General features: G+C 38.7%; 3 protein-coding genes across 6 annotated transcripts in view; 2 read left to right on the forward strand and 1 right to left on the reverse strand.

Annotated features, from left to right (window-relative positions):
- abca7 (ATP-binding cassette, sub-family A (ABC1), member 7) overlaps nucleotides 1-2,451 on the forward strand; it is a 29,710-nt gene extending 27,259 nt beyond the window's left edge. For both annotated transcript variants that reach the window (XM_030432690.1, XM_030432691.1), the window contains one exon: nucleotides 428-2,451. In XM_030432690.1, the coding sequence (XP_030288550.1) occupies nucleotides 428-883 (456 nt within the window). In that variant the 3' untranslated portion in view covers nucleotides 884-2,451. The remainder of the gene's footprint in view (nucleotides 1-427) is intronic.
- LOC115591068 (uncharacterized) lies at nucleotides 2,077-6,984 on the reverse strand. 2 transcript variants are annotated; one of them, XM_030432693.1, is made up of 4 exons: nucleotides 6,846-6,984; nucleotides 4,533-5,604; nucleotides 3,358-3,587; nucleotides 2,077-2,626 (listed from the first exon to the last, which is right to left on the reverse strand). In XM_030432693.1, the coding sequence occupies exons 2-4, from the start codon at nucleotides 5,121-5,123 to the stop codon at nucleotides 2,485-2,487; spliced, it is 963 nt and encodes a 320-aa protein (XP_030288553.1). In that variant the 5' UTR covers nucleotides 5,124-5,604; nucleotides 6,846-6,984; the 3' UTR covers nucleotides 2,077-2,484. The 2 variants fall into 2 exon arrangements, with proteins under 2 accessions (XP_030288553.1, XP_030288552.1); XM_030432692.1 differs by lacking the exon at nucleotides 6,846-6,984 and adding an exon at nucleotides 5,916-6,111.
- r3hdm4 (R3H domain containing 4) lies at nucleotides 6,916-14,436 on the forward strand. 2 transcript variants are annotated; one of them, XM_030432695.1, is made up of 8 exons: nucleotides 6,916-7,113; nucleotides 8,426-8,583; nucleotides 8,790-8,911; nucleotides 9,082-9,199; nucleotides 9,285-9,370; nucleotides 10,187-10,272; nucleotides 10,968-11,023; nucleotides 11,614-14,436. In XM_030432695.1, the coding sequence occupies exons 1-8, from the start codon at nucleotides 7,073-7,075 to the stop codon at nucleotides 11,715-11,717; spliced, it is 771 nt and encodes a 256-aa protein (XP_030288555.1). In that variant the 5' UTR covers nucleotides 6,916-7,072; the 3' UTR covers nucleotides 11,718-14,436. The 2 variants fall into 2 exon arrangements, with proteins under 2 accessions (XP_030288555.1, XP_030288554.1); XM_030432694.1 differs by lacking the exon at nucleotides 6,916-7,113 and adding an exon at nucleotides 7,202-7,489.
- The last annotated feature ends 2,536 nt before the right edge of the window (nucleotides 14,437-16,972 follow it).

Raw genomic sequence — 16,972 nt, forward strand, 5'->3', positions numbered from 1 at the left:
TACACCTCGGATGAAAGCTTTCAAACATTATATTTATTTAGAATGCTAATGTCCTAATTGGGGATCCTCTTTAAAAACAAGTAAACAGAGCTCTGCATCCATCCCAGATATCCTTAAAGTGAGGCAATGTGTCAATTGTTCAGGTGATGCTATTTCCCATCACACTGCAAAAACTTTGCTATCACTGTACAATTTTGTCTTCCACTGAGCATGCAGTCACCCAGGAAATGGAAGGTTAATCTGCGTTCCATTTATATTATAGACTAAATTATAGAATAAACTTACATTTTATTCTGTGTTGTTGTTATTGTGACTAATCCAGTTGTCTGCAGCAACAAATAATCTTAGAAATGCCAGGGGGAAGTGTTGTCTGTTGCCACTTCAGAGAATGAATGAATGTGACACTGGATCTGGTTCATTTCTGTAGGTGTTTGTCAACTTTGCTAAGGAGCAGACTGATGACGACGTCCTCACAGAGGTAGTCGTCGGCAACAGACCAGCACAGACCAACCAGATTGCGCTGCCGGTCAGGATTAACCCTCCCACCATCCAACCACCACCGCCAGTCACAACCCCTGAGCCAAGCAAGACTCCACAGCAGCAGGGGAAATCATCTGACAGCAAACCAAAAGAGGGTCAATCCAAGAAGGCAAAAGCTAGCAAGGCTAAATCTAAAGAAGGCAAATCCAAAGGAGAAAAAAGCAGCAGTACGGCGATGACCAGGATACCTCAGCCAGTGGAGACGAATCAGGCAAGCAGTAACGGTGAAGTTCAGGGAGAATCCAGTAAATCCAGTGGGTCCAAACACAGAGCCGAGAGCTCCAGTAAAGATCCTTCTGCTCTCTTTATAGTCGACAGCAACACACAAGACAGTGCACTGTGACCGGGACTGGTGCAACACAAGCTGAAAACACCAACTAAAGTTAAAATCTTTTTATTACTCGCTGATGTTCATTTGAATGTCGCTCACTTTTAGCAGCATCCTCAATGTGCATCATGGAAAAGATGGACTTTTTATTGTTGGTGAAACTGAGGCATTAGAGGTGAATTTATCTGAAGAAAGAATCAAACATTATCGGTTCCTACAATGGCTTTGGTGCCTTGTTCACCTGGTTAACAGATTGGTAGCTTTATACCCTTTATTTGGGTTCATACATCTTACACTGTGTCTTCTCTTTCTGTATCAATCTAATCACTCCAAAGGTCATGGTTTATTTTTCCTGAAACAAAATTATGCAAAGCTGGATGTTAAAACAAGAGGTGGTGTTCCTCAGGGCTCAATCATTAGACCCCTCACAATCTCATCTATATCTTGAAGAAAGCACTTTAAAAAAGAAAATGCTGCAAACTCTGCTAACCCGAACCCAACAGTTGTGGATTATTAACACAAGATGATTATGTTGTATTTTATAAAACAGCTGAGGGGTTGTTTTCTGATCATCATCTCTCTTGAGAGAGAGAATTCATACTGCAAGTTCATTGTTCAATACCTCTTAAATGTTTAATGATTAACTTTAAAAGTGTTATTGTTTTGTAAATCAAGACTTTTTTTGTCTTTTATCTGTCATAATGTCTTTTTTTATTTATTACATTTGATTTGTGATTGTGTAAGTGACACTGTCCAAACAGAGGGTATTACATGTGATGAGGACAAACAAACTTCTTTCTGGTATTTAACAGCAGTTGTGGGTTTTTTGGGTTTTTTTTTTTATTTGACGGGAAATTGACATCCAGGCATCCCGCACAGCTCTTGAAAGTTTTGGAAACCTCTTTCACAAGATATTAGAATATTTTTAAAATATATTGAACAAGGCCAGACACACCGGTGTGACTCTACACAGTTTTAGCTGCAGAGTGTCATTACAGATTCTTCTACATCACGCCAAATACTCTGAATACTGACTAGCTCAACAATCAGTGGTAGTATTCAGTCTGAGCTGTAAAAACCAGATGCAACTACATTGTTTTTGGTAAGCGGATTTTTTTTGTTTGTTTGTTTTATTTGATTTTTTTTATTCTAAGATTTCTTTTTATTTATTATTTCCTATTTAAAAAAATGACACGGCTGACTGAATGTCCCAAGCAGGTTATTACTTTACTGTAATGTAGTATGACATATTCAAAAGATTGTTACTATAGCAACTGTAAGCATGAGGCAAAGTATCAGAAGGGTTTCATCCCAAAATACCAACTGTTGTATTAAAATATAATGTTTAAGAAGGTTAAGCTGAAATCATACAAAGTCTAAAATTATGCTGGATGATTAAAATGGTGGATGTTTGGGAAAGTCTGTTCTACTGAATGTACTTTTATTATGTTTGTTCTACTTGAACATGAATTTATCTGTTAGATGTACATTATATACTGAAAAATATGCTAGTATAGAAAAAAAGGCTAAATGTCTGTTGTGAATGTTTTGTCTTGAAGGAAAATAAAACTTAATTTCCCGTATCTTTTTCTGTGCTGTATGTCGCTGTATGTCGATCACCGCAGCATGTTGGATGTCAGGAGGTTTTTCTTCGTCATGCTGAGGACAAGCGTTTGTTTTGGTGCAGAAAAAAGTGGAGGGAGGCTCTTGTGTCTGTTCACGCCTTGTTCCCACAGTGATGTTTCCGTTAGCGCTTCACTGTTAGAAGGAAAAAGAGAAACGTTAATTGATGGTTTTCTTTACACTAAAGTAATTCATCAGATAAATAAACTTTACTCATGATTAAAACGATTTGGAAACAAATTAAAACATAGTAAACCTACTTTGAAGTGACAACATTTTCATCCACTGAGGTTGGTTATGATGAGTAAAGTTCAAATTTTACCATGTTATTGCCTTGGCAGTTTCTTTCTTTCTTACCACAATAGAAATGTTTTCAACCATCATGGTAAGTATAAGTTGTTCTTTGAGATAATTCTCTGCTCATGAATATAAAGAAGTCTATAAAAAGTAGTAAAAGTAATAAATTAAAATGTTTTTATCAGATGAAAAGCCAATTTTGATGCTTTGGCTGACACTTTTCCTGTTATAGCCTTGAGAGGAATTTACATTTCCATGATGATTCCAAAGCCGAGAGCCAACAAATGTGCTCATTGCACATCATTTTTACACATGCACGTCTCATCCTAGCATAAAGGGCTAGTCTAAGCAAACATATGCATCAGTTCAAAGCGACTTTTAAAGAAGACCTCTAATTTAACGTTGATAAATACAAAAAAAGTGCAAAGAAGATCTTGTCAAATGTCCCAGTCCATGTCTCATTATGTGTAATAATGTTACCCTGATAATATGTTTACCCTTTCGTAATATAGCTACAATATGATAAATACTAACACTAAAATTGTACAAAAATAAAACACCAAACATACATGCTGGCCGGCTTTACGTCCTCAGTGCAGTGATTGATCTGCTGCCCATCGCTGCTCCTCCCTCCCAGACGCTGTTCACCAACAGCTATGAGGAGATGATCAGGCTGGACACGTCTCCAGAGTCCTTCAGCACCCACTCTCCTCTTCCTCCCCAGTTTCTGTGTGACCGTCTGCAGCAGGGCATCCAGGCTGAGCAGGGAGATATCAGGAAGACGAAACTCAGGAGATCTCTGCGCAGAGAACAAGAGGAGAGTCAGGCAGAGCAGTCGTGTGATAACACCGTGGTGCATAAAGGGCAAAATACCCAGATGAAGTCCCAGAGTCAATTTATAACAAAACTTAGTTCTTTAAAATAGATTTAAAATGTAAAATCTGTTTTTTTTAAACCATGTTCAGTGTCATCCTGTTTCACTGTGTCGGGCTCCTTCATCAAATCTCAGGCACTGTGAAAAACACAGTGTTACATTTTCACACCTTTCTTCTTTCAGATTCTTTCTCTCTATATATACAGGATCATTTTACCTGTTTGGGTGAGTCATGAAATGACAAACATGTGAGAAGTTTTGTGGGGAAATGTCTCTTCAATGAACAACTACACAACCCAAGTATACACATTTTTTTGTGTTCACCAGTAAAATGGTGGCTTTTGGTCAAACGCTGTGTTTTATTAGCTTATCATGTGTTTTACTAAAATTGCAAATAAATTAAGTGGAGCTCACTCCAAAATATAGTGGAAGAGAAGTATAAAGTAGCATAAAATGGAAAGTACTTCAAAGTTAGTTACAGTAGTTGTGTACTTAATATACTTAGTTCCTTTCCGCCACATTCGACGTGTCTTTTATCTGTGTTAGTATTAAAGGGTCGATAGAGGAGGTTGCACTGTATTCTGGGACTGTCGAAGGGGAACTTTTGTGGTTTTCTGTGTAGTTTCTGATCAGTGACTCAATCACTGCTCGGGAAGGTGCTTTTAAAACTCTACATTGCTCAAACCCTGGTTGATTTCGACTCTACTTGGCTAACAACTTCCTCTTGTGTTAAACCTTGACTCAATCATTTAAACCTAAACCACAGACCTGCTCACCATGATGAAGTTCCTCTTGGCTGCCAGTAAAGGTGCAATATAAACCCTAAAGTGCTTATTGTCCGTTACGTTGTCAGTTTTGTAGTTTACTCACACTTTTGGAGAACAGTGGGTTGTCTATCCAGGGCCTGCTGTCTGGTTCTTGGCCTGTGACCAGTCCCTCGTCTCTAAAGCCCTTTATAGTAAAGTTTGAAGAGATGGTCCCGGCTTGCTCGGGTGGACTGATGGGAGGTAGAGGTGTGTGCCACCTCTTCGTCCTTTGACAGTCACAACACTCGGGAGCTGGTTTGGGTTGAGTGATAGGCGACAGCACCAAGTGAGGACTGCGTGGTGGTTCGGTGTCCAAACATGACCCTATGTGAGAGTCTTGCGTTGGTTCCACTGATCCACTGACTGAAGGGTCATTCTTGGTGCTGGTTTCTCGTTTTCTTGCTCCTTCCTCCTCCACAGGCTCTTTTGCTGCAGCCAGAACAGGCATCAGGTCGACACAAAGCCTCATTACATTCTCTGAGGTCTCACACGTAGCAGTGAGGCGTTTGCTGTTTGATGCAGCAACTTTAATCTTCTCCTTTGACCTCACAGCTCTCATCCTGGATATTGAGGGAACTGATCCCACAATCATCGGACAAATGGATGGCGCGTGTTTTTCCAGTTTGACTGTCCTCGTCTTCTTCTCTTTCCACATCCCAAACCTTGTACAAAGTCACTTCTGACAGTCTTCTCTGATATCCTCCAAACATCTCTCAAAAGAAGCGTACCAATACAAAATAAATGTCCAAAGCTTGCAGAGTTTTGTATTCTGCCAAAGACTCTCTTTCTCACCAGCAGCAGTGAGAAAAGCTCCGAACAATTAGGTGGCTCTGTGGCAGCCTATTAAACTGGCTGTTATGGTAACATGCACACAAACAGCTAATGAGCGGAGAAAGGTCGTTGTTGTTTCAGACTCTAACAATGTTTGAAAGAAACCACTCAACGATGCTGGATTATGAAGATGATGGAGGGAGCAGTGGGATTGCTTGGCAAAAGATGACAGGAATGTATTCCATGAGTTTGCAAAGATTGTCTATTGACAAGATGACTCACTTAGAAGTTTGAAAATAAAATGTGTAGGTTGAACTGTCTATAACAGTACTGTTTTGGTTCGCTCTCACCAGACTGCGGTAGCCCTGAAATTCAAAACAAACTACATTTTAGAAAACACTTCAGAAAACACAACATCTCACATGACAGAACATTTCACAAAACATGACATTTAAAGGTGCAACATGTAAGAACTGGCCTACTCCTGCTGAAAAAACAGCAGAGACCAGCACCAAAACACAACATATGCTGGTCTTGCCGGTGACTTTTCACCAGCAAGACCAGCATATATTGTGTTTTGGTGCTGGTCTCTGCTGGTTTTTTCAGCAGGGACTATCGGGGCAAAACAAACACGGGGCAGCATATCACCCGCGTAACAGCTAACTGCTGCTGGTACCTGCAGCTGCCCTTAGCTGGTTAGCTTAGTTAGCCGTGCAGCTTGTGGACTGGACCGGGAGATCGGAGCACCACTTGCACAAGAGCTTCAAACTGAGACGGGCCAGGGCTAGCTGGTTAGCATGCTAATTTCAGTAGGTATCTCTGCAGCACAATACATACACTTCATAACGTCAAAACAGATATTTCTTCACATTATGTTGATATCATTTTTGTTTATTTTTAAAAATGTTTTCAAGTTACATTTTTTTCTTCAAAAACAAACAGGACATTGCTGAAGAAACAGCGCTTTTTAAAATTCGTTTTGATTTGTTTTGTTTTTTTTTGGTTTTTTTTGCAAAATGCTCTGTTAGAATTAGGGCACGCCACCTGCCCGACTGACAGCTTATAACCATAGTAAAGCATTTAGGAGCTGAAGAGACAGATCTTTACGTATGTGGATACCAAAAACAGATCTCAAAGAGAAGGAATGTTGGACAGCAACACAACTCCAACTAAGTGATGACACTAGAACGACAATGTTGACGTGGTGATGTCATTGTTGTGTTTTCAAAGTAAGGGTAAGGGTTTCATGATCGGGGTTTGGGGTCATAAAAGTTAATACAAAATAATTGGGTGTAATTTCTAATTTGTAACTAGCATTAGTTATGTTGTCAGAGCGATGCGTGTCCAGACAGTAATTTTGACTTGTTTACTACCTGTGACTGAAAATATAAGATGTCAAGAAAGTTAAGAGATGTGTGTGTGCAATGTCAACCAAAACGTTCAAAAATATACATTCATCTTGTGGTTTTAACTACAATAGTTACACATTAAATCCAACTATATTTAGATACAGATCAAATGTTGCAAACTGCATTTCAAAGGACAATTACAATCAAAAATGCTGTAAACTACTCTCACTACATGGAGACAGAGTGAGAGCTCTCACCTTTTCTCCCCTCTCTGTCTGTAGTGGGAGTACAACAGCTATTTATGCTCTGCAGCTTCAGCCCACTGTCGAGCTAGCAGCCAAGGAGCTAGCTACACACAAGACCATCTACTAAACACACCCACTGTTTTAACTCCAGGTTCTCCTGCCAGGTGTATTTATTTATTTACGCTTCCCATAAAAATCCTAGAGCTTGGGTTCTCTCTGTTCGTTCTCGCTGGAATAAGATGGTCGTTTTGACAAACAACAATGAGGAACAGGATTATATGTGAGTATGTTGCTAATACTAGTTAGCATTCCAACTCCCTTTAAATAGCAAATTTTGCTTGTTACGTCAGCACTTATAAACGGTTGTAGATTAGCCGACATCTTTCCAGCTTTCTTGCCGATCAGTAAAACTGGATACATTAATAGTTGCTAGTTTGGTAGACGTTAATATTCTTTTTTTTTTTAAAAGGCCGCTTTTATGTCTTTTCCCTGTTAGCCTTTTAGCAATTGGTAGCTAAGCTAACTAGCTGAACCGGACAAGTTGCTTGTCGTGCAGGCTTTAATTCAAATATTAACCTCGTCAGGGTGTCTTAACAAACGAATAAGCTGATGGTCTTGCTCTTGGCTCCTCACTCAATAAATCCTAGTCAGAGTATGTAAGTACTTTCTTGTTATCGTGTAAGTAACAGATCAAGCTTCAAAAGTGAGACAGAGTATGATTGAGGAAGAAACATTTAAATATTTTTGAAATGGTTGCAAAAAGTTTATGAGGCCACTGCCCTGTAACACAAGTTTCAACTGTGCTAATGTCTGCACGTCTTTGTGAAACTTTATGCTTCCTGGCTGTGCACAAACCAAGCTAACTAACCCACTTAGAGGTTACATCATATGTTTCTGTAGTGTTGCTAACAGCCAGCAGGGCTCAGGCTAAAAATGGCTTCAGCTGAGCAAGTTGGCAGCTCACAGGCAGAAGACCCAGCAGAGGCGGTCCTCCTCAGACAGCCCACTGACCTACATTTGAAGCTTACTACCTCTGATGCATATGAACATACTGCAGGGATAAAACAGAAACTGTAAAGGAGGGCTATGCATCCATTACAGCCGATTCAGGGTGTTTTAGCAGCTTGTCGCTTTTTTTTGGTGTGTTCTTGCAAGCATGCAGAATAAGAGTAAGGTGAATATACTGCATCTGCATGCTCACATAGATGCACCATTTTACACCGTCATTCTGCAATTATGCAGTAAGCTGTTACTGATGGCACCCACCTCCTGACTGCAGCATTGCACCCTGAGCGCTCAGGAAAATGTCAAAATCAAAGGGTGCACACGGCAAAAACTGGTCAAAGCAAGGTCACTACTTGATATAGTAGCCAGGTGCAGCGCCCAAAGACATCTTAGGAATGTAAAATGATCACAGACGGAATAATGTATGCAGCAATTTAAGAAAGTGACCCCACCTAAAAACTGAACTATATCACTAGAACATAAAACAATTGAGATTAATAAGACTTAAGGAGCTTATACTCCCCCTTCAGGATTGTTGTGGTTTACTAACCTCTTCTACTACTACATCTTCTCTTGTGTTTTTGCAGCCTGATAGAGGAGCGTAAATGCACCTCCCTGCCCAGCTCTCCAGCCAAGCGAGTGTCTCCAGCCAAAAAGAAGCAGTTTTATATCAACCAAGCCATCCGCAATTCTGACCTCACTCCACGAGCCAAGGGCAAGAAGAGCCTCCGCCGGCAGGAGAACAGTAAGCCCTCATTTCACATCATCTCATTATAAGATGTTGTTATCAACAAAGGAAAAGATAATTTACATGAAATCACTACTGCAATAAAAATTCTAAAACCCCCAGAGTATGTTTTTATCTCGGTGATTAACACTTGAATCTGCCAATGAAGCTTTGCTTATATCAACACTATCTTTGTATCACTTCTCTCCTTCTCTGAAATTCAGCACGCTTCCTTGCTAATCTTCTTGAGAGAGAGGAGTGCTCCAAAGATGATCTGGAAGTTTGCAGTAACCCAGCCATCCCGTCCATCTTCACTGAGGCCTGCACCAATGGAAACTACGTGGAGGTAAGTTGGCTTCGGCTGTTGTCTTCCCAGCAGATCAAATGCTTAACTCCCTTCAAAAGCCAGAGAATTTGAGATTGTCTTGCATCTGTGATTCAAGCATGTTCATATCAAAAAGCAGCCGATGAAACAAGTATTTAAAAATAGACCTAATTCCTCTCTTGATCTTTTAGCCATGGAATGACTTCATGAACTGCTCTGGAGAGGAGCAGGAGAGGCTGCTGTCTCTGCTGGAGCAGGAGGTGGCCAAGAAGAAAACCGCCAGCCGGCTCCCAAAAGACGAGAGGAATGGTGAGCTTCCTCTTTCATGTTCTGCTCTGTATCCTGGTTGTGTTAAGTGTGGCTGTTTGGCTGACCGTCACCCATCTCTTCACAGTAAACGTTGCCTTCACTGCTCAGGAATGCTACCAGAGAATTGATCGCAGGCTGCGAGCGACTCTGCGACGGAAACAAATCCCCATGGTGAGTGCCGTGTCGAAGCGATTTGTCAGTGATCATATCGGTTGGATGGGTCAAGATTGATACCTGGTTGGAGTCTGTGAACGTATGCGTGTAACAGGAGGTTTTGACATTTTGACTAGATTATACAGCTTGTTATCTTGTTTCCTACTCCTAGATTAACTGCACATCATTTGCTATTTTTGACTGATAGAAAATGGTGTCAAGCATTATGTAGACCAAGACACTGTGAAATACTTAGTTCCTGATTATTTCTCAGTTCCTGTAATCTTACTGAGGCCATTAAAGAATTGAATAGAAAAGTTATTAAAGCTGTAAGACTATGCAGAGGCATGTCATGATAACTACAGTTTAAATTGTATGATATATTGTTGCAGACATTTTTTTGCGATGAACAAATATTATTGTAATTTTAGATCTTTTTATGCCATGAAAGTACATAATTTCAAAGAGCAATGCACTTGGAATTCTTAATATGCATCATTCAGTCATTGGAAATAAAATTAATAAATAAATAAATAAATAAATCAAATTAAACCACACAACCAAAACAATAAATAAAAATGCTGAGGTGCAACTCCAAGTCTCTAAATAGACTAGAATTTTAGTGACGTTCTTATGTAAACAAAAAACAAAGTAAACAAAGCGGGCAATCTCAAGGTCACGTACATATATTGATAAGCCCGACTACAAACATTAAGGAACTATGGTTCGGGAAGCCTGCATTAACTGTGTGTTTGTGCTCAAACCATGCTCAAGGATCCATGATTGTTGTGAAGAAAACCTCTCATCTCTCTCCCTATATTTTTTCACCTGTAGGGAACTCTGGAAGTACTTGAGGAAAACATTCTGAGCTTCTTCAACACTAAGCCACACTCAGTTTACACGACTAACCTCGCCAGCAGGTAAAAATTCTTTTTTTATATTCGTAGTCTTGAACAGCATTTATTTTGTTTCCTCCAAAAAGTCGTTAGAAAGTATTAAAAAAGGAATATACATCCCCAAATTCATATACTATGTAAATATCTGAAAAAATTTGACAATTTTAAGATTCTAGGTTCTGACAATCTTGCATCATAGCAGATGTTTTAGTCCCTGTACTCACTATCAGCTCTCGTCCTTGAGCGGTGTTTGCTCGTGTTCTGCACGGCTTCAATCTTGCGAGAAAAAACGTAGCCCTCTCATTTTATTTTTTTTTAATGAGTGCAGTCAGATGATTCACTAAAGGTGCAGTTAGCTCTAGCAAAGAAAAAATATATATAAATAGAATAAGTTACATCAACAGGCAAGGTGCTGTAGCTTCTGCACATATTATAATAAACCGCTGTGCTGTGTTTGGGAATCTGAATAGTCGTACAACTCTTGGATGTGTTACTCAAACTGTGCTCCCTGGATCGTTTGTCATGTCTGAAACAAAACAAGTCCATCGATGGCGCATTTGTTCTTTTAACACACCTACAGCCTGACAGATTTCCATGTTGAAAGCCCAGCCTCTCGATGATGGATCCTATATATGATCCACACAAAGAAGCAGAGTTCTTTCACCAGAGTGGTGAGAGGACAGAGAATCATTGATCTGTTGTTTGTGTTTGTGAATCAGCTTTGAGAGACTGCTGCTTCATGCCGTCTGCCAGTACATGGACCTCGTCTCTGCAAGTGAGTGGAAATACAAATTATTCATTCTGGACTAATATGTCGAATAGGATTGCAATGGGATGATACCATCCCAGAAAATATTACAGTATCACACTTACGAGTATTACACTACTTTTATGGCTATAATTATCTGTTGACCCTTAACAGAATGAAAAAAGAAGGGTTTTTTGTTGAATGAATACTTGATTTGTAATTTCCCCCCAAAATGTTATGTCCTCTAAGACATGAAACTTAAAATATTATATTTTCAATATCACTAACATTGTCAGGTTCGTAGATCAGCAAATATACATGGTAAGATAACCATTAACTTTCATACCACAGTATTGCTTCAGTGTCAGAGCAGTCAGTGTTTGTCCACCTTAAACAGGATGAATGTTGTTTGAAAATGCAACAACCTATACGTTGTTAAAGTCTTGTTTTCCGTTGCTGTGCAGTTTTCATCACAAAAATGTTATATTAAATCATTTGAGGAAGCTTGATGCTGCTCTGTTTACATAACTCCGTTTACTCAGCCTGGTTGAACTTACAACACCAGCTTAATGTTCAGTCACATGATCATGATCAAAGTCTGTTTGTTGGACTCTCAGGCACCTACCACAACGGCTCACGTCAGACTGAAGTGGTGAACAAACAAGAAGAGTTTCTGCCTCCTCGACTTCTGCTGTCTGCCTACGTGGAGCAGATGAGCTGAGGCCACAGACGCACGGCTCGTCTGCAGGCAGGAGCTCTTGAGAGATGTAGATAAGGTGCGCAGTCTGTATGTAATGTCTGTTTGATGTCCGCCAAGCTCAGAAAACAAAAAGCTGAAAAAAAGGTCTGCTTGCTCTCTGGTTTCTGTAGTACATTTTCCATTCATTTTCACCACAAACAAACGGAGACCCTGTGCGCTCACAGAGGCTACAAGCTACGTGTTACATGACAAACATTGCGGTTAGCATTGAGCTCGAGGCACGGCTAAGCTCGAGTACATAAGGGTGACGCACATACCTGAGGCAGAGGACAACCACATATGTTAACATGACCTCTCGACACCATCCTCAGGCACACTTTGACACTTTCTGCCCCACTGGTAACTTTCTAAGAATAGATTTGGAGTACATAATCATGGAGCTGTGCGGCTCAAATTAACTGCTGTTTTCCTAAAGCATTGGGAATAAAATGAATTACCTTTCCCAACTTTTAAGTAAAGTCATTAATCCACTAATATAATCTGTAAAATGGATTCTAAACTGCTCTCACAGCCTGTTTTTTTGTGATGTGGAACTTTAGAACTATGAATTCACGAGTACATTTAAGATCATTTTTTTTAAAAAAATGGGGAGGGATGGCAACAGTTGTCTTTTCGTCAGTCAACCCAGTGTTAGCATTATGTCAAACTGGTTAATGAGCTGTAAATCTTTAAAGCAACAGTTAAATAAACAGCTGGTCCTTGCTCTCCCTTTTCATAGTGCAAATTGCACAATTAAACGTATGAAGTTTACGTATTTGACATACATTGGCAATTTTCAAATGTAATGATATACAGCAAGTACTGTGCTGAACTAATTGAATATCAGTTTCAATAAAACATAAATTATTAAGGTTGAATAATGACAATATCAACCCTGAAAAAATGGTGGAAAATCTACTTGAAACTATTGACCAACACTTTGTAAAGGTGCTAAGACAGGAAGAGCTGCTCTAACGCATCACTGCCTGAAGGATTAGCCTGTACGATTTGTGTAAGTAGCGAAGCATAAATATTGATAGTCTCCCATCATTATATGCACAAACACATGAGTCATCATTGTAGGTAAAGAAGCAAATGTCTTTCGTCTAGGTGGTGAAATAAATGCTTGGAATGTAAAGTGATTCTTTTGTAATTATCTCTGTATTATGTTTAAGAAGAAAACTCCCGCTTTTGGCAGGATTTCTTCAGGATCTACCCTTGAGATTCTTTTTTATCTTTATCTGCAATTTTTTTGTCACCTTGTCTACGCTGGCTGTGTTTCAGCTGCATTTTTCAGTACTGATCTCAAGAATACGCTGATGCATTAACCAGTTTAACTGTCTGTATTGATTGAGTAACAATGACGTACCAACTGTTTGTGGTAAACACTTCATTTTACAGGTCCTCAAATTTCATGGGAAGTAAATGGTAATTACCAAGTAACATATTTGACATTTCTTCAAAATTTCCCCCAAAATTACTTGGAAATTTACCTTTTGAAATGTTAAAATTACCCAGACTTGATTTAATAATATTCTGCTGATCTTGCCAACTAGTGTCTGTTTAACTTCCCTTCAGCAGGCCACTAAATATTACTTCAGAATGTCAAAAACCTTTCGAATACGCTGCTTGGTAATTTCCATCTACTCACTAGGAAATTTCTGGAAGGAAGTGTTCGCCTGTTTGTTTCCACTTACGTGCTAAAGCAAATGATTGTTTGACTGATCTGGTTTGGAAACTTAGAGACAACTGCTGATGTGATGCGCTGCGTTCACTGCACACCAGTGTAGACAAGGTGTAAACGTTAAACTGAAATCATCATCATCAGTAGTCAAAGACAAAATAAGGATCAATTCTATAGTTAGAACCTGTTAGTGTCCCTGTACTTTTTAGATTTAGTCATAGATTTCTTCCACAGTTTTCATTCAGTTTACACCTAACATACAACTGTAAAGTTTAAAGCCATTTTTTCTTTTTCCATATACAGTTAATGTGGTTTGAAGGTATACTGTATGTACAGTAGATGTGTTACAAAACCTGCTGAGTTTTGACTCTTAGGTGTGTTTCATCTCAATAATAACATTTACAACCCCAGAAAAGCACTTCTGCCTTATTAAAAACAGGTTTCTAGGTTTTTCTGTGCATATATTTATACATTTGTACTTGACTGGATTTTGGAAACACGTTGTTTAAAAAAAACCCCACAAAAAACAAAAGGGGGGGAAAAAAAGAAAATCTGAAGCCTGATTTCTTTTTATACTGTCGTTGGCGTTGAAAGAAAACTTGACCTGTTGGTGCAACAACCAAAGTATGTGTGTTTTGTTTTTGCTTTTTTTGTTTGTTTTTTTATGTGAGGAAATCAAATTTCTCAGGCTTTCACTCTGAATGTCATGTAGTGATCTTACACTGTGTCATTTTTTTCTGTGTACTGTATACTACAAGATGAACTTGTTACTATCATGTTCACCCCCACCTCATGGGGGAGCTGCCAACTTTTTAAATACATTTAGAAGTAGCTGTGCTGTAAATGCAGTTCTCAGATAATTGACCTGTGCCAACAGTTGGATTAAAAAAGCCTATAAATGCCTCAAAGCTTTATACAATAGACTGAGACATCTTTGTGTGTATATATAAGGGTATGTATGTGCTATGGTACCTATTTATAATTATCACTGCAACTATTAAAGCATTTAAGATTTTTTTTTCTCTTGTCTCATTTCATTGTATTCTTATTACTTCAAAATGCTCAGACATGTCAGAGAAGACGTTTGTAAGATATTTTCTTTGTGTCCTTTTTGTAATTCAGTGGTTACTACAGTTTGTAGTTTCTAGTTTTTGAGTTTGTTTAGGCATTAAAAATCAGCTACTGACGATCTTTTTCTGCTCAAAGCTCTGAACTGCCGAACTTCTTTGTTTTATGGCCATTTACACAGAAAAAAAGGCTAAACTTGTTTCATAATAAAAATAACAAATTAATACAATTTAAAAAGAAAAAAAAAAAGAATTTTTAGTTCATGATGGGATGCCAAGGATGGGTCCTTTAGTTTTTAGAGAGACTGTTGAGCTAAAGTAAACATGTGATCCTCTCAAGAACTTCACAGTTTTGCTAAGTTACATGACCTGTGTGTTATGCTCACACTAGATGGCGTACTAGTACAAACCAAAAATAAACCAGACAGGCACCTCTATGATCACTTAATGCACCCTGTGGACCATCTGCACACATGGTTTATAGTTTTAGAAGTTGAAAACAGTTTGTCTTTTGGTTCGATGTCCACTGAACCAGTCTTGAAGGATGGTCTGCTAGTAGGCCGTAGAAAAGTTGTGTTGCGACTCAATGAATGAGACTTTAACCTTGATGTAACTGTCTGGAGGAAGGTCAATTAGCAGTGTATTTCCAGCCATTAAGCAAGTTTTGAAACCGGCTCTATCAAAGAGTCGGTTTCAAAACAAGAAGACCACTGACAGCGCTCAGTAGTAGGCAGATCACATATACATGACAGATGCTGCTATTTACTGTATATATGACCAACCCTCTCTGTGTTTGTTCCCAGCCTGTATTTTGGCCTAAAAAGTCAATTTAAACAAAACATTCACATGAATTTGGTTCCAAATTGAAATTGAGCTGCATTTGCATTTATTTATAAATTATTATATATTAAGAACACAAATTATTCAAATAAATAATGAACTCCTGTATCTAAGATGAGAAAAAACATTTAGAAAAGGCAGGATACTTTGAATCTACATTAACTTATTTACATAAAAAACAGGGATATTCAAACTGTAGTGAATATAAAGTCACACTGAGAATACCTGTGAGCACTTGTTTGTCAAAGTGTCCTATCTTTGGGAAAAGAACATCAGGTAGCACAAATCCTGTTAATATTAACCTGAAGTGGCTAAAGCTTTATCTTTAGCTCGTTCGTGTTTTGTTGCATCCTCATGGGCTGTTTTTATCAGCTCTTTTTTCCTTGTTGTTCGATGCTCACATCATTGTGGGTATAAAACTAGTAATTTCCCATGTTGACCGCACCCTGGCAAAGCCTGGTTTGAGCTGAAATGCATCATCGGTGTTTGATTATTCTGATACCGAGTGTGAAATTATAGTTGTCATCACCACAGAGGGACAGCATGTTTGATTTTAATTTTATATCTCTCTGTGTCAGCGTACTTCACTCTTCTCTCTGGATCCTGTTACATCTGATGATGCAGCCAGAGGATCGTTTTGCCGTTTTAAATATCTCAAGCTCTTTATTTTAGTTAACAGCTGCGACCAGCTACCAACCAGCAGCACTCACAGGACTTTAAAAGTGTAAAAACATTTTGGGAAATGGATGACATGGCCAGTGTCTTTGAGAAGCTGTCAACAATTGTGGGATGAGGACACGAAAGACTGCAGTATATTTAACTGTGACAGAATGGCTTCCTTTAAATCACAGTTTTCTTTTTCAAAAATGTGCTGTTTTTACCACAGAGTTTGGTCTATGTGAGCAGACTAGTCCTTTGTTTGCGCTGTGGTTTATCATGTTTCCACTCTGAAATGTATAATTAGTCCTTGTGTTTCACCGTGTGTCTCCTAAACACAGGTTTACCTCAATTAAACTAGAAACTAAATTGTATTGTTTTGAGTGACGTTGGATTCTCTGAGGGTGAAATATGACGGGGTTTTTTTCAGCTTTTGATTTTAGTTTATTTCGATAAAACATCAAAACCGGACAGTGGTACTGACAGACTTTCTATATCCTATGGTGTTATTTAAGGTTAAGTCTCCAACTCCATGTCTAATAAGAGCAGTAACAGTTTAGTATCCTGTGCTTAATTGATTTATCTCAGTCTTAGTCATTCATTCACTCCACATGTGTTCTGGAAGTAAAAAGCTGCTCAGTGTGAGTTTGGGTAAGTTCCCTTCAACCAAATAAACCCCTTCACCACCTTCATATTTTCATCATGTTTGTGCAGAGCTTTATTATCTTAATGACTGTAGTTTAATAAATATACTACATATATGAAAAATTCAATGAACACATAAGTCATGGTTATATCACACCAGCTGCTTCACTTTCAAGCCTGTTTTATGCAGTTTTCACACCAACCACAGTATTGATTATGGCTCTCCTTCAAGGGACCGTCAACAAAAATCAACAATGAAAGGAAATGTAAAGACAACACACAATAACACAATAAGTTCCATGACAAATGCCGTAATTTACTTTGTAAAAATGCATTTAAAACAA

Source organism: Sparus aurata, chromosome 11 (assembly GCF_900880675.1).
Source record: "Sparus aurata chromosome 11, fSpaAur1.1, whole genome shotgun sequence".
NCBI lineage: Eukaryota > Metazoa > Chordata > Actinopteri > Spariformes > Sparidae > Sparus > Sparus aurata.

Excerpts from the sequence above, each read along its gene's own strand:
- LOC115591068 (XM_030432693.1), bottom strand. The coding sequence starts at position 5,123 with ATGTGGAAAGAGAAGAAGACGAGGACAGTCAAACTGGAAAAACACGCG. Across the intron at positions 3,588-4,532 it reads ACCCACTGTTCTCCAAAAGT|AGATCTCCTGAGTTTCGTCT; the intron begins GTGAGTAAACTA and ends TTCTCTGCGCAG. Across the intron at positions 2,627-3,357 it reads GACGTAAAGCCGGCCAGCAT|TGAAGCGCTAACGGAAACAT; the intron begins GTATGTTTGGTG and ends TCCTTCTAACAG.
- r3hdm4 (XM_030432694.1), top strand. The coding sequence starts at position 7,443 with ATGGTCTTGCTCTTGGCTCCTCACTCAATAAATCCTAGTCAGAGTAT. Across the intron at positions 8,584-8,789 it reads CCTCCGCCGGCAGGAGAACA|CACGCTTCCTTGCTAATCTT; the intron begins GTAAGCCCTCAT and ends TCTGAAATTCAG. Across the intron at positions 9,200-9,284 it reads CCCAAAAGACGAGAGGAATG|TAAACGTTGCCTTCACTGCT; the intron begins GTGAGCTTCCTC and ends ATCTCTTCACAG.